This window comes from Penaeus chinensis, chromosome 10 (genome assembly GCF_019202785.1).
Source record: "Penaeus chinensis breed Huanghai No. 1 chromosome 10, ASM1920278v2, whole genome shotgun sequence".
Classification (NCBI taxonomy): Eukaryota; Metazoa; Arthropoda; class Malacostraca; order Decapoda; family Penaeidae; genus Penaeus; species Penaeus chinensis.
Window position 1 is genome coordinate 37987645 of NC_061828.1, and position 17997 is coordinate 38005641.

The 17997-nt window shown below is 27.6% G+C and overlaps 1 protein-coding gene across 1 annotated transcript; it reads right to left on the reverse strand.

The window, feature by feature from the left end:
• Positions 1 to 15845: 15845 nt before the first annotated feature.
• Positions 15846 to 17750, reverse strand: LOC125029969 (heat shock 70 kDa protein-like). The gene has a single exon (XM_047620163.1). The coding sequence runs from the start codon at positions 17748 to 17750 to the stop codon at positions 15846 to 15848; it is 1905 nt and encodes a 634-aa protein (XP_047476119.1).
• Positions 17751 to 17997: the final 247 nt, after the last annotated feature.

Sequence of the window (17997 nt, forward strand, 5' to 3'; positions counted from 1 at the left end):
GTCATAGTGGTAAAGGTAGTGGTCATAGTGGTAAAGGTAGTGGTCATAGTGGTGAAGGTAGTGGTCATAGTGGTGAAGGTTGTGGTCATAGTGATGAAGGTAGTAAATTTGCTCATAGTGGTGAAGGTAGTGGTCATAGTGGTGAAGGTAGTAAATGTGGTCATAGTGGTGAAGGTAGTGGTTATAGTGGTGAAGGTAGTAAATGTGGTCATAGTGGTGAAGGTAGTGGTCATAGTGGTGAAGGTAGTGGTTATAGTGGTGAAGGTAGTAAATGTGGTCATAGTGGTGAAGGTAGTGGTCATAGTGGTGAAGGTAGTGGTCATAGTGGTGAAGGTAGTGGTCATGATTCAGGTCATGATTCAGATGATAGTAATGATGATTATGAAAATGATGATAATGAAGAAGAAAGTGACAATGATAGTAGTGATGATAATAGTAGTGATGATGATGGCACCACTTCCAATTTTACTATTCAGTTTAAACAGGGGGATAATGGGAATGATATCCAAGAATATATAGATAATCCTATTATGATGGCATGGGCTAATAAAGCTGAAGTAAATGATGCAATTGAGCTTCACAAGAAACGAAAGAAATATGCCGAAGATACATGCCTTACGGATATATTTTCAGCATGCCCGATACATCTGAATGGTTTCCACTATGATAACTGTAAATGTAATCCTAGAATTATTAAGAATAGTGTGTTTGTTACTAAGGATGATAATGATTATTGGGAAAAAGCTGGCACAAGAAAGAAATTCTTCAAGCATTTTCAGAATAATATTGTAATAGACGAGTTTGTTAATATGGAAAGTAATGTAGCTACAACAGTCGAAAAACTCAGATCGATGTTACGTGAACTGATGGCACCCTTTTTCAACAAGATTTTGAATAATATTAACAAGATGAAACGGGATAGGAATCGTATCAGTAATGAAAAAATTAAAAAGAAAATAATAAACTCGGATACTCGCAATAAGTGGGACACTGCATATCCGTCAATAGATGATAACTTTGACAGGGAATATCCCTTCAAAAATATTTATAGATTTAAGAATATTGATGACTATATACCCACTGTTCATATACAGAATATCAGTGTTATAAAGTGTATTATTACACTTCTCATTACACCATCAAATTTTACAGAAGTGTATACTCCCTCATCAAGGGAACTGAAAAGTATCTCTAATAAAAAATTGATTAAAAGTAAAGATGATAGCATGATTACGGAAGCAATTTATTGTATATTATTTGTCATATTTCGTCACATGTCATATGGGAATATAGGTAAGTCAAATGGAAATTCAACGCAAAGCCGTAAGTTGAAGAAAAGCCGTAATAGTATCCCGGCAAATCCCATTTATCAAGTCATGATTGATTATAGTTTAGTTGATCCTTCTTATTCTGGCAGATATAAGAAGATTATACATAATCCATTGACACTGGTATATAGGGATAGAGGAAATAATCATGAAGATATGTTTCAATTAAAAAATAGTGTATCTCTATGTGGAAAATATGGTAATCTTAAAATAGTACCTGGGAACTGTTCTAAATTAGAAAACTTTTTTCTATATAATGTTAACCATATTCAATTGCAGATTTCAATAAATGAGAGTGATAAACGACATGTAAGCAATGCGGAGAGTAATGCTATCAAAGAGAATGCTTTCTTTACAAAAGGGTTATCTTACAGCTCTTATGTTTGTAATTCTCGTCAAGATATTTTAGGTATAATACCTATGTATGAATTTGCCTCACTTTTCAATGAAACTACAAAGTATTTTGCTAGATATTATGATGATAAAAAGTCAGAGATTAATGGAAGGATGTCATGTTCTCAGATGCTGAAATTGATTCTAAAAAGCACAGCCAGAATACTGACCTATAATGGATATGCTTGGAGTTTTTGTCCTACTTTTCTTCGATATGAAGAAAAGGCGGACAATAACTCCAATATCCGATATAAAATGTTGAAAATGTTATATGGAGAAAAGATATCTGGTAAAATTTATAGAGTCAATGATGATAATTTATCACATAATATATATAGAAGAAAACGAATTAATATTAGAAGACGTAAAAAGAAGAATGGCAATGATACCGGTGACTGATTCAATATATAGTTGTGGAAATGGTATATAGTTATGGAAATGGTATTTTGAATGTTGTCATATATATATATATATATATCGAGGTGATATATATATATATATATATACTATTGATATCAATATACGATATACTTTATTGATATCAAGATAAAAATGACAAAATAATACAGTATAAACACTGAATACTGTATAATGATCACTCTAACGAATATTGAAAGAAAGGAGATGATTCGAAAATCTAGGTAACTAAGTTTTACCGTAAATTATTATATATATATATATATATATATATATATATATATATATGGTTAATATTGGATAATATAATATAAACATATATGTATATATTAGTGTTTTAATGATATAACACTCGAGAAAGATATTGGTTATATATCTCGAGAAATATATTTATTTTATTTTATAGGTGATGTCAACGATGACTTATCTGGGATATAGTCACAATATCTACCATAAACAATAATGATCCAGGGGAATCAAAATGAGATATACGACCGACTTATTTGTTAGATGGTAAGTCATATTATGATATTTAGATGGTATGATAGAATATAATATTTGAATAATAATTATAATGTATATTTTTGTAATAAATAATCCTTTAGGATATTATTCTATTCTCATGTTTAATTTTTATTTCGTACAGTATATCCATTTACTATCCCGGTGATGAATGAGGAAGACTATTCATCTGTGATAATGGTAAGTACTATAGAATATAATATTTGACTAACACTTGTGTAATTTTTGTAATTAATCATATATCTTCAGCTTTATGCTCTCAATAATCATCTATCTTCAACTTTATTCTCTCAATCTGTGACAAGTGTAATTTATATAAACAATCACTATCTTCAACTTTAACTTTATATCAATCATTCTCATCTATATATATATATATATATATATTTGAATCCCATGTATAATTGTAACCTTTCCAAAAGATGAATATTACCATATATTCAAATTAATTCAATATGTTCAATATAGGGAATCGATAAATATTAAGAGAAACAACCAAAATATTGGCTGTTGTTTGAGCGAGCGTTCAATTAGGTAAAAATATTGTCGACTCGACAATATTTGCTATATGAAATCCATATATTTCTAGAAACTTTACCCAATGCAGAAAATCATGCATTTCTAGAAACTTTGACAATGTTTGCTATATGAAAACCATGTATTTCTAGAAACTTTACCCAATGCAGAAAATCATGCATTTCTAGAAACTTTGACAAAACCATGTATTTCTAGAAACTTTACCCAATGCAGAAAATCATGCATTTCTAGAAACTTTGACAATGTTTGCTATATGAAAACCATGTATTTCTAGAAACTTTACCCAATGCAGAAAATCATGCATTTCTAGAAACATGTATTTCTAGAAACTTTACCCAATGCAGAAAATCATGCATTTCTAGAAACTTTGACAATGTTTGCTATATGAAAACCATGTATTTCTAGAAACTTTATGATATAAAAACAACATAGTAACCTTGCCGATGCACTATAAGAAATTAATGATAAAGACAACATAGTAACCTTGCCGATGCACTGTAAAAAAATTAGTGAGTTTTGACATAGATTCCTTGTTCACTGACATCCCGTTTGACGATTTGTTAAATTTCCTTGAAAGAAAAACTTTATTCATCTTTTGAGAAGATCCCTATTCCGGTCAATTGCTTTATCGAGCTTATCCGTTTGTGTGTCATGAATAAATGGTCATTATATTTGACGGCGGATTTTATAAACAAAACGATGATATCGCGATGAGAATTAGCCTAAATCTGGTCTGGTCCTTACGAATTTATGGAGTTATTTGAATCTGAACGAATCTTTCGGTAAACTTAATAACCTCGCGCGTACTATTAATTTCAAAGTTGAATGAGAATAATCAGGTAAATTACCAATTCTCGACGTTCTTTTATTCAATGTATATGGCACGTTTAAATATTTGGTTTATTGTAAACATACACACCGCTAATTACCTCCATTTTTTCTCGAATCACCCGTTATACTCGAATCACCCGTTAATGTTATTCAAGAAGTTAGTAGTCTCGTCCATGTTTCAGAGAGTATATATGATTTCGGTCAGAGAGTATATATGATTTCGGTCAATAGTTTTATCGAGTTCATCCGTTTGTGTGTCACGAATAATATAAATAAATTAATGGTATCGCGATGAGAAATAGCTTAAATACGGTCCTTGCGAATTTGTATATATGTTTATTAAATTCCTCTCGCCTATCCTCCCCCGACATGATTTGGTTTCGTTATGTTGATGAGAAATAGCTTAAATCCGGTCCTTGTGAAGCTTAAATTCGGTCCTTGCGAATATATATATATATATATATATATAATGTTTATTGAAACTTCATATATTGCAACTTGTCTCTCTACTTGAAACTTTATATATTATAAAGATTATTGAAACTTCATATATTGCAACTTGTCTCTCTACTTGAAACTTTATATATTATAAAGAAGGACCGATGGCTATGTTCCGTTGCTCCTCTCTCTCTCAAACTTTCTATCTCTCTCTCACTCTCTACTTGAAACTTTATATATTATAAAGAAGGACCGATGGCTATGTTCCGTTGCTCCTCTCTCTCTCAAACTTTCTATCTCTCTCTCACTCTCTACTTGAAACTTTATATATTATAAAGAAGGACCGATGGCTATGTTCCGTTGCTCCTCTCTCTCTCAAACTTTCTATCTCTCTCTCACTCTCTACTTGAAACTTTATATATTATAAAGAAGGACCGATGGCTATGTTCCGTTGCTCCTCTCTCTCTCAAACTTTCTATCTCTCTCTCACTCTCTACTTGAAACTTTATATATTATAAAGAAGGACCGATGGCTATGTTCCGTTGCTCCTCTCTCTCTCAAACTCTCTCTATCTCTCTCTCACTCTCTACTTGAAACTTTATATATTATAAAGAAGGACCGATGGCTATGTTCCGTTGCTCCTCTCTCAACTTGTCTCTCTCAACTTGTATCACTCTCTACTTGAATCTTCATATAATGTATCACTCTCTACTTGAATCTTCATATAATATAAAGAAGGACCGATGGCTATGTTCCGTTGCTCCTCTCTCAAACTTTCTATCTCTCTCACTCTCTACTTGAAACTTTATATATTATAAAGAAGGACCGATGGCTATGTTCCGTTGCTCCTCTCTCAACTTGTCTCTCTCTCAACTTATATCTCTCTCTACTTGAATCTTCATATTCTCTCTCAACTTGTATCTCTCTCTACTTGAATCTTCATATAATATAAAGAAGGACCGATAGCTATATCCGTTGCTCGTCTCTCTACTTGAAACTTCATATATAATCTATCATTATATATATGAATGAGGATTGAAAGTATATAATTTAACTAATTATTAAATGTATGAAAGTTCATATATTACAAATAGTCTATCTTATATTTGAAAGAGTTTCGAAAGTTTATATTTGAAAAGTTTCGAAAGTTTATATTTGAAAAGTTTCAAAAGTTTATATTTGAAAAGTTTCAAAAGTTTATATTTGAAAAGTTTCAAAAGTTTATATTTGAAAAGTTTCGAAAGTTTATATTTGAAAAGTTTCAAAAGTTTATATTTGAAAAGTTTCGAAAGTTATAATTGAAAGAGTTTTGTAAGAGTTTTGAAAGTTATATTTGAATTAATTGAAAGTTATATTTGAATTGATTATTATATAATATAATCTGATTATTATATAATATAATCAAACTAATTATTAAATGTTTGAAAGTTTATATGATACAACTAATTATTAAATGTTTGAATTTATCTTATGTTTGAAAGAGTTTCGAAAGTTTATATTTGAAAGTTTATATTTGAAAGTTCATATTATATATACATTCGAAAGTTCATATACATACATTCAAATAATCTATCTTATGTTTATATTTTAACTGATTATTTATAAATATATAGACTGATTATTTTTATTAGCTTATGTTTATATTTTAATTGATTATTATTTAGTTTAACTGATTATTACTTAACTTAACTGATTATTAAATGTTTGAAAGTTCATATGATTACAAATCTTATGTTTGAAAGACATGTGAAAGACTTTCATCATATAATTTATATTATTGAAAGAGTTTTTAAAGTTTATAATTTTTATTATAAATAATCTATATAATTTATATTATAAATAATCTATAAATAATCTATCTTATGTTTGAAAGAGTTTTTGAAAGTTTATATTTTAACTGATTATTAAATGTTTGAAAGTTCATATTATATATATATTATAAATAATATTGCTTATGTTTATATTTTAACTGATTATTATTTATTTTAACTGATTATCATTTAACTGATTATTGAATGTTTGAAAGTTCATAAGTTCATATAATTATAAATCTTATGTTTGAAAGACATATATGAAAGACCTTCATCAAATAATTACAAATCTTATGTTTGAAAGATTATGTTTATATTTTAACTGATTATTATATTTAACTGACTATTACATTTATATTTTAACTGATTATTATATATTTTAACTGATTATTATTTAACTGATTATTAAATGTTTGAAAGTTCATATAAGTATAATAGAGTTTTGAAAGATCGTATGATTCATATATATAAGAGATTTGAAAGATCATATGATTCATATATATATAAGAGATTTGAAAGATCATATGATTCATATTTATAAATGAAAGAGATTTGAAAGATCATATGATTGAAAGAGTTTTGAAAGCTCTAGTTTTTAAAGTTTATAAAGTTCAAATGACATATGAAAGATTTTTGTTTGAATGAGTTTTGAAGGTTTATATTTTATCGAGTTTTGAAGGTTTATATTTTAACTGAGTATCAAATGTCTGAATGTTCATATAATTCAATAATATAATAATTCAATAATATAATAATATTTTAATATATTACAAAATAATCTATCTTATGTTATATATAATATGTATATGTGTGTCTATATACATTATATATAATATATATGATATAAATTCATCCCCCAATGATTAAAATAACCTTATCCCCCCAATGATTAAAATAACCTTATCCCCCAATGATTAAAATAACCTTATTCCCCAATGATTAAAATAACCTTATCCCCCAATGATTAAAATAACCTTATCCCCCAATGATTAAAATAACCTCATATATGATAACCTCATATGTCATAATGAAATCTCATATTACATGTCATAATGAAATCTCATATTACAATGATTAAAATAACCTCATATTAAAATGTTTAATATATTATACAATATTTTAACCTCATATTCCTTAATCGTATTCAATATCAGAAAGAGAGATAGGAGGAAGGACATATATTATCGTGATCAATAGCTCATTATTATTTATATTATTCCTGTATCTCATTTACTAAAACACTAAAACATATATGGTGACTAAAACATATATGTTGACCAATGGCTTTCATCTTATTCTTCTGGGTTTTTATATTCTTTTTTTCTTTCTTCTTTGGATTTTATATTCCTTTTTCTTTCTTCATTGGATTTTATATTCCTTTTTCTTTCTTCATTGGATTTTATATTCCTTTTTTCTTTCTTCTTTGGAATTTATATTCCTTTTTCTTTTTTGGATTTTATATTCTTTTTTCTTCTTTGGATTTTATATTATTTTTTCTTCTTTGGATTTTATATTATTTTTTTTTCTTTGGATTTTATATTCTTTTTTCTTTCTTCTTTGGATTTTATTTGGTATCTTATTCACATTTTCCATGAATTTTAACTTATATTTGTATTTCTTGTTTTCCATTTCATATACTATAATATTTCATATATTATGAAGTTTGAGAGAAGAGAAAATTCTATAATGGTCAATAACTATAATATTTCATATATTATGAAGGTTGAGAGAAAGAGAGAATTGTATAATGGTCAATAATTCATTCAGATATTACGATATAGAGATTGTATATTATTTAACTCATTCAGATATTACGATATAGAGATTATATATTATTTATTATTATGATATATATATATATTAGATATGAATATATTATTTATTATTATAATATTTCATTATTTATTATTTATTATTATAATATATTACAATATATAGATATGAATACAAAAACATACTAATACAAGTGTCCGTCATTTATCATATTCTATAGGTACTTATTTTTCTTTTAATAGATGGATGATGCTGTATGATGGAGAATGCTGTGTAATATATTGATGGTATAGTTATTGCTACTGCTGACATTACTAGATGAACAGATAATAATGTTCATCCTATATACTATGGTTAGTAGTGTTCGTCCTATATACTTATATACTACGTCCTATATACTATGGTGAGTAATAGCGATGACACTATGGTGAGTAATAGCGATGACAAATTGTTGATTATTTATAATTATCAATATTTTATTTAATGGGAATATATTTTAATCAAATCTTAAGACATTCTTAATATATATAATATAATTAAATATTTAAGATATAATTTAAAAACTTTTTAATACAGTAAAGATAATTCAAAAACTTTTTTAATACAGTAAAGGTGTCATCGGATCGATGATAGTAAAGGTGTCATCGGAGGATGATCAGGTGTAATCGGAGGATGAACAGAAATATAGATGTAATCGGAGGATGAACAGAAATATAGATGTAATCGGAGGATGAACAGAAATATAGATGAACAGAAATATATATATATTTAATTTCCATTCTTAAAATGATATACAATAATAATGATACATAATAATCTTAAAATGATATAAATGATATATACAATATAATGATATATAATAATCTTAAAGTGATATAAAATGATATGAAGTAACATAATAATCTTAAAATGATATAAAATGATATCATATTCTTAAGATATTTACTTTTCTTTTAATAGATGGATGATGCTGTATGATGGAGAATGCTGCTGTATGATGGAGAATGCTGTGTATGATGGAGAATGCTGCTGTATGATGGAGAATGCTGTGTAATCTATTGATGGTATAGTTATTGCTACCAAAACTTCAAGTGTTGCTATTGCTGACATTACTAGATGGATCTATTGCTGACATTACTAGATGGATATATAATAGTGTTCATCCCATATATTATGGTGAGTAATAACGATGCCATATATTATGGTGAGTAATAACGATGACAAGTTGTTGATTATTTATAATAATCAACTATGTTATAATAATCAACTATGAATATATCAACTATGAATATAATAATCAACTATGAATATATCAACTATGAATATAATAATCAACTAATAATCAACTATGAATATAATAATCAACTATGAATAATCAACTATGTTATAATAATCAACTATGAATATTATATTTAATTGGAATATAAATAAATGCATGGGAATATAAATAAATATATCAATATTAAAATCTAATCTTAAGACATTCTAAATAATTATATAATTAAATATTCTAGATATAATTGTGTCATCGGATCGATGATAGTAAAGGTATCATCGGAGGATGATCAGGTGTAATCGGAGGATAATCAGGTATCATCGGAGGATGATCAGGTGTAATCGGAGGATAATCAGGTATCATCGGAGGATGATCAGGTGTAATCGGAGGATAATCAGGTGTAATCGGAGGATGATCAGAAATATAGATGTAATCGGAGTATGATAAGAAATATATTTGTAATTTCTATTCTTAAAACGGAAAAATAAAATGATATAAAGTAAAAAATTATTGAAATGATATGAAGTAAAAAATTTGATAAAAACATTGAAAATTATGATTCGAGAAATCAAAATTGAGATTTGAGTTCCCGAATGAATACAAAAATATATTAATACAAGTGTCCGTCATTTATCATATTCTATAGATATTTACTTTTCTTTTAATAGATGGATGATGCTGTATGATGGAGAATGCTGCTGTATGATGGAGAATACTGTGTAATTTATTGATGTATGATGGAGAATGCTGCTGTATGATGGAGAATACTGTGTAATCTATTGATGGCATAGTCATTACAGGTAGCAGATATTAATATGGTAAATAACAACGATGACAAGTTGTTGATTATTTAATGGGAATATAAATAAACGCAACTTTGAACATTTTAAAATCTACTATTTCAAGACATTCTAAAAAGTCTAAATATTTATAATATAATTAATTTAAAATCTACTATTTCAATTAATTTAAAATCTACTATTTCAAGACATTCTAAAAAGTCTAAATATTTATAATATAATTAAATGTATTACAAAGCAATTTTTTATTACAGTAAAGGTGTCATCGGAGGATGATCTGGTGTAATCGGAGGATGATCAGAAATATAGATGTAATCGGAGTATGATCAGAGATATATATTTGTAATTTCTATTCTTAAAAGTAATCGGAGTATGATCAGAAATATATATTTCTAATTTCTATTCTTAAAATGGAAAATATTGAAATGTAAAAAATATGATATAAAGTAAAAAAAAAATTGAAAAATTATGATTCGAGAAATCAAAATTGAGATTTGAGATCCCGAATGAATACAAAAATATATTAATACAAGTGTCCGTCATTTATCATACTCTATAGATATTTACTTTTCTTTTAATAGATGGATGATGCTGTATGATGGAGAATGCTGCTGTATGATGGAGAATACTGTGTATTCTATTGATGGCATAGTCATTACAGGTAGCAGATATTAATATGGTAAGTAATAACGATGACAAGTTGTTGATTATTTAATGGGAATATAAATAAATGCAACTTTGAACATTTTAAAATCTACTATTTCAAAATCTCTACTATTTCAAGACATTCTATATATTATTTCGAGACATTCTAAAAAGTCTAAATATATTATTTCAAGACATTCTAAAAAGTCTAAATATTTATAATATAATTAAATGTAATTTAAAACAACTTTTTATTACAGTAGAGGTGTCATCGGATCGATGATAGTAAAGGGGTAATCAGAGGTAAAGGTGTAATCGGAGGATGATCAGAAATATATATTTTTTACTTCTATTCTTAATATGGTATACAATAATCTTAAAATGGTAATTAATATGGTATACAATAATCTTAAAATGGTAATGGTATGCAATAATCTTATGGTATGAAGCAAAGAATAATTAAAAATATGATTCGAGAAATCAAAATTGTGATTTGAAATTATAATTGAGATTCCTAAAAGAACTGTGATTCGAGAAATCAAAATTGTGATTTGAAATTATAATTGAGATTCCTAAAAGAATTGTGATTCGAGAAATCAAAATTGTGATTTGAAATTATAATGAGATCTAAGAATGTGATTCGAGAAATCAAAATTGTGATTTGAAATTATAATTGAGATTTCTAAAAGAATTGTGATTCGAGAAATCAAAATTGTGATTTGAAATTATAATTGAGATTCCTAAAAGAACTGTGATTCGAGAAATCAAAATTGTGATTTGAAATTATAATTGAGATTTCTAAAAGAATTGTGATTCGAGAAATCAAAATTGTGATTTGAAATTATAATTGAGATTTCTAAAAGAATTGTGATTCGAGAAATCAAAATTGTGATTTGAAATTATAATTGAGATTCCTAAAAGAATTGTGATTCGAGAAATCAAAATTGTGATTTGAAATTATAATTGAGATTCCTAAAAGAATTGTGATTCGAGAAATCAAAATTGTGATTTGAAATTATAATTGAGATTCCTAAAAGAATTGTGATTTCTATTTGAAATTATAATTGATATTCCTAAATGAATTGAGATTCATAATAAGATATTTTAACCTTACCTAAATAAACTAATTTTTAACCTTACTTAAATTTATTTTTTAGAAATATATAACTTGTTAGATTCAGAAGTAAAATAAATTATTTCGATTCCTCAGAAGTAATATAAATTATTTCGATTCCGGTACTCTAGAATTTATTTAGAATGAATTGTTTCGATTCCGGTACTCTAGAATCTACTGTTCTTGACAGTGTAGTGGATATTACACTGTCGGCTGCTGCTGGAATAGAACGATTAGAGGATGAAAGAAATATCAGGCCACTTGCAATAAAACGACGTAAAGTTGAACGAGATATCAGCTCAGTGATTTCCGATACACGAGACTTTATTATCAACAATATTCCCTTACCATTGGTCGATGAATATGTGGAATTGGTGATGAAAAAAATCTGTCAAGATGAACAGCGAATAAACTTTAGACAATATAATATTATTCTAGACATTATTCCATTATGTAACTTGAGAACATTTTGTGATAAATGGATATTAAAGCAACTAAGAGGTCAATCAATGTTGTTCAAAAAATTGACCAAGTGCTCAAAATTACAGAAATTATCCTTATGTGAAGATAACCAATCTCAAGATGCAAAAATTGATTGTTCCATGATGTTTCAACATTTTACTTATTTGACAACTTTAAAACTTATGCCCCAGATATTTTTACCACATATTTACTTCTCTTACCATCATGTCATTGGATCTGTTGCTAAACACTGTCTGAGATTGAAGGAATTTCACGTGACATATTCTGGAACATCACTTAATAGGACGGGGTCGAGGATCGCAGATCTGGTGCAGTGTCGTGATCTTGTCTCACTCTGGTTGTTTGACAACAGTCTACATCGAAAAGTATCACAAGAAGTTGTTGATGACTTACAGAAGCTCCTGATAGAGTTGAAAAATCTCAAATGTTTATATCATAAACAAATGACATTTGCAATCCTAGAACTAAATGAGAAAATCTCTGGAACGCTTGGACTCAAACAACTTGTTCTCCGTGACGAAGTGTTTATTGATCAGGAAAGCGAGATAATATTGAATACCGATGAACTTCTTCAGATAAGTAAGATTTGCCCTGCCACCCAAATCATCAAACTGATAAAACCCCCTCCTTGTATAGACTCAATGTCAAAAGCTCTACCGAATCTGAAAGAATTAGAGATGAACAAATGCCGTAATGATGTTGTTCTCAGCTTGTCTCGTGCCCTTTGTCAAAATAATCTCAATGGTCTAACGGTCTTAAAATTGTCTGAAATAACAATTAACTATGGGCACATTTCAGAAATGGCACACAATTGTCCCAATCTCATGATTCTCAATATCTCATTCTCTAAAATCAAGACATATGGACATCTTACTTTGCCTCCTCGGCAATCGTCAGCGTTCCCTTATTTAAAGGAATTGACAATGACATCCAAATGCGATTTGGAGAAACATTACCTCCAACAATGCTGTTCGATGTGTTCAACATGGGAGGTTGGAAAAGAACTTACACGATACCTCTTGACAGGATCACGCGAGCTGGAAAGTCTCCATATCCACTATGGTTCACATTATGAACCAAAAGCTTCATTCATATTAGAGATTTTGAAATCTCTTAAACATCTTACCTCCCTCCAATTAGTATCATCCTTATATATGGATTGTATAATCCTTCGTGAAATGGTCACTCTCTGTCCATCGTTGACCAAGTTGAGGGGATTCGTTAGTTGGAGATTTAATCACCGTGTTGATTATGGAATACCTGAACAGCTTAGTAGTTTTGAGGAATTTTGTGAATGTTCTGATATGTTACATAATTTCAATAATAGAGGATATATTGTTGAGTGAAAAAAGATATATTGTTGAGTGAAAAAAAGATATATTGTTTAGTGAATAAGATAATTGTTAAGTGAATATTGTTTAGTGAATAAGATAATTGTTAAGTGAATAAGATTTGATTATATTGTTTAGTGAATAAGATAATATCTATATTGATTATTAAGTGAATAAGATAATATCTATATTGATTATTATAAGATAATATCTATTGATTATTGATTATATAATCATTGATTATTATAAGATAATATATATATATATATAGAGATATATGTGAACTAGAGATCTATATGAACTAGAGATCTATATTGATTATCTGATTATTATATTATCTGATTATATGTAAACTAGATTATATGTAAACTAGAGATCTATACTGATTATCAATATTATTATATGTGAAATAGAGATCTTGTTTATCATGGAAATATTGTTATATCAATATTATTATTTGGAAATATTGTTATATCAGTATTATTATTTGTGAACTGGAGACCTTGTTTACCATATATTATTATTATTTTTGAACTGGAGATCCTATCTTGTTTACCATGGAACATGAGAGGGTTCATCTTCTCCCTAAATAGGAACTCGATATGTTTATCGTAAGTACTTAAAATTAAAAAAAATATTATTAATTTGTTATATCTGAATGATAATCTTTTTCTTCATTACTATTGAATGATTTTCTTTTCATTACTATTGGAGGATGATAATTTATTGGATTAATTCATCTTTCTCTTTTTAATATATTATATTTCTCTTTTTAATATTGAATGATAAATCCTTTCATATTGAATGGTATTTTTCATTAACGATAAATCCTTTCATATTGAATGGTATTTTTCATTAACAGTTTGATGATGCTGTTGTGGCGCATATTGAATGGTATTTTTCATTAACAGTTTGATGATGCTGTTGTGGCGCAGATTAACCACCATATAGATCTACCACTAAGAGCGAGACTTCCACAATCACCGCAGTGCCCTCCATCTCCAAAGAATGCATCAATATTTCTTAGGACCTCACAGTTACTAATAAATATAAAAACAATAACTAATAAATATAAAAACAATATATTGTGTTTACCTTTACCTTTAACATTTTTATTATTTTCATGATATAATAAGCAGTGAGTCTTGCAATGGGTCTATCAATATTCCTATTTATTTTTTGATTCTCACCTTCCTCCTAGCCCCCCATGCGAATATTATATTAAATATAATATTGATTTTTAATATTGATTTTAACAAAAAATACACTTTGCTATTTTTGGAAATATTTTATTATCAAGATATACAAGAAATGCACTTTAATGTTAGTTGATACAAGAAATGTACTTTAATATTAGTTGTATAGTTGTAATAACTAATCAAGTATGATATATAATTTCATAAGTACGATATATAATTTCATAAATACGATATCAACATAATATTAATGTTACAATTCTCAACATATAATATTAATGTTACAATTATAATTATCAATATAATAAATACTAAATTATAATAAAATATATTCTTGATAATATTGTTTATATATATTCAATAAGATTATATTGATATTGTTTATATATTTTCATTAAGATTATATATTTTTGTTGATATTGGTTACAGAGGTTACAGAAAAATAAATTTTCTTGTAATATTAAATAAATTTTCTTGTAATATTAAATTATTTCAACAAGAAAATATATATACTTTTATTTATACCTTTTCAACAAGAAAATAAACATTTATCTTAATTATCTTATAGTATATTTGAATTATACCTTTTCAACAAGAAAATATACATTTTTATTTATCTTATTTATCTTATAGTATATTTGAATTATACCTTTTCAACAAGAAAATATACATTTTTATTTATCTTATTTATCTTATAGTATTGGAAAATATTAATCATTCTAATGATAGTAACCACATATAACAAGTGATAATAGTGATTAATATATAAATATATATATTCTGATTAATATATAAATATATATATTCTATAAATTTGATATATAAATATATATATTCTATAAATTTAATATAATATTCTATAAATTTAACATATATATATTCTATAAATATAATATATAAATATATATATATATATATATATATATATATATATTCTATAAATTGAATATTTAATCAACTTCTTCAATTTTTGGTTCATGTTCGGGCTCTGCTTTTAGTGTATCTTCAGTGTCCTTATTTGATTTATTACAAGATAAATCATTTAATATTTTCTCCTGTAATTCGTTCAATTCTTGATTTTTTTTTAAGTATTCTTCCTTTGTTTTTTTAGGATTTTCATCAATCCATGAGATTACCTCATCTATCTGGTTTTCATACCCCTTACTATTAGCCGTTGTAGATTTTGTTAAATCCTTCATTGTATAACAGGTTTGATATAGATTATTTTTTGCTTCACTAGCTTCTTTCATTTTCATATCCTCCTCCTTATGCTTTTCAGCTTCCTGAACCATTTTCTCAATTTGTTCTTTAGATGAACGGCTATCATTTTTGATAGTAATACTCTGTTCAATACCACTATTTTTTTCAACTGCTTTTACATTCAAAATTCCATTAGCGTCAATATCAAAGGTTACTTCGATCTGAGGCTCACCTTGTTTACCCTCGGGTATGCCGCTCAAAATAAATGTACCCAATAAATTATTATCTTTAGTATAGTGACGTTCTCCTTCATAAACTTTAATATTTACCTCTTTTTGATTGTCCTCATTAGTTGTAAAGGTATTAGTCTTCTTTATTGGTATGCCTGTGTTTCTATCAATCAACACAGTCATTATACCACCCTTTGTCTCTATGCCTAATGATAATGGAGCCACATCGATAAGAAGAACATCTTTTAGAGATTGACATGAATTTCCAGATAAAATGGCTGCTTGCACAGCGGCTCCATATGCTACAGCCTCATCCGGATTAATAGATTTGTTTAATTTTTTTTGAAAATGATTACTCAAAAGTTCTTGTACTTTTGGTATGCGGGTAGATCCTCCAACTAACACAACCTCATTTATAGAACTTTTGTCCATCTTGGCGTCTCTCAAAGCCCTTTCTACGAAAGTTAATGTACTTTGAAATAATTTATCACAAAGTACATTGAATTTAGCACGAGATATAGACAAATTAACATCAGTGCCATCGTATAGAGATTCCAGTGTAATTTCAGCTTGAGTAGATGACGATAATGTCCTCTTGGCTTGTTCACATGCAGTTTTTAGGCGTCGCATTGCCCGTTTACTATCCGCTATATTTATTCTATATTTCTCCTTGATATGTTTCACAAAGTAATCTACCATAACATCATCAATATCTTCACCTCCCAGGTGAGTATCTCCCGCAGTAGCCTTGACTTCAAATACTCCATCATCTATAGTTAAGATCGATACATCAAATGTACCACCACCAAAATCGTAAATTAATATATTTTTTTCTTCATTTTCTTTATTTTCTTCATTTTTATTGTTAATTCCATAAGCAAGGGCTGCGGCCGTAGGTTCATTAATGATTCGATGTACATTAAATCCTGCAATAGTTCCTGCATCTTTAGTCGCTTGTCGCTGAGAATCGTTAAAATAAGCTGGAACTGTAATGACTGCATCTTTCACTGTGGTACCCAAATATGCCTCAGCAGTTTCTCTCATCTTTAATAAAACCATTGAAGATATTTCTTCAGGATAATATGATTTTAGTTCATTCTTATATTTTACATTTATTTTCGGCTTACCATCGCTATTAGTAACCTCAAATGGCCAGGTTTTCCTTTCTGTTTTTACAATAGGGTCATCATAACTCATTCCTATAATACGCTTAGCATCGAAGACGGTATTAGTAGGATTTATCCCCGCCTGATTCTTTGCAGCTTCGCCAATTAGCCTTTCATTATCATTAAAAGCTACATAGGACGGTGTAGTCCGATTGCCTTGATCGTTGGCAATAATATCCACTTTTCCATTTTGGAAAATGGCAACACATGAATAAGTTGTACCAAGATCAATACCGATAAAAGGTAATGGTTTAGACATTATTATTTTCTTTTTCTTTATATTCCTATATGTTCTTTTTCTTTATAATCTTATAAGGCTATTGACTCATAGTCTCCTAGATATTTCTAAAAAATATTCCTTTGTAACCCAGCTATACTATTCCTTTGTCTTTATATTATATATATATATATATATATATTATATATGAAAATTATGCATATTGGGGTGAATAATATAAAAATAACATCTTAATAAGAAATTAAACTTTATATAATAGATAGACCGG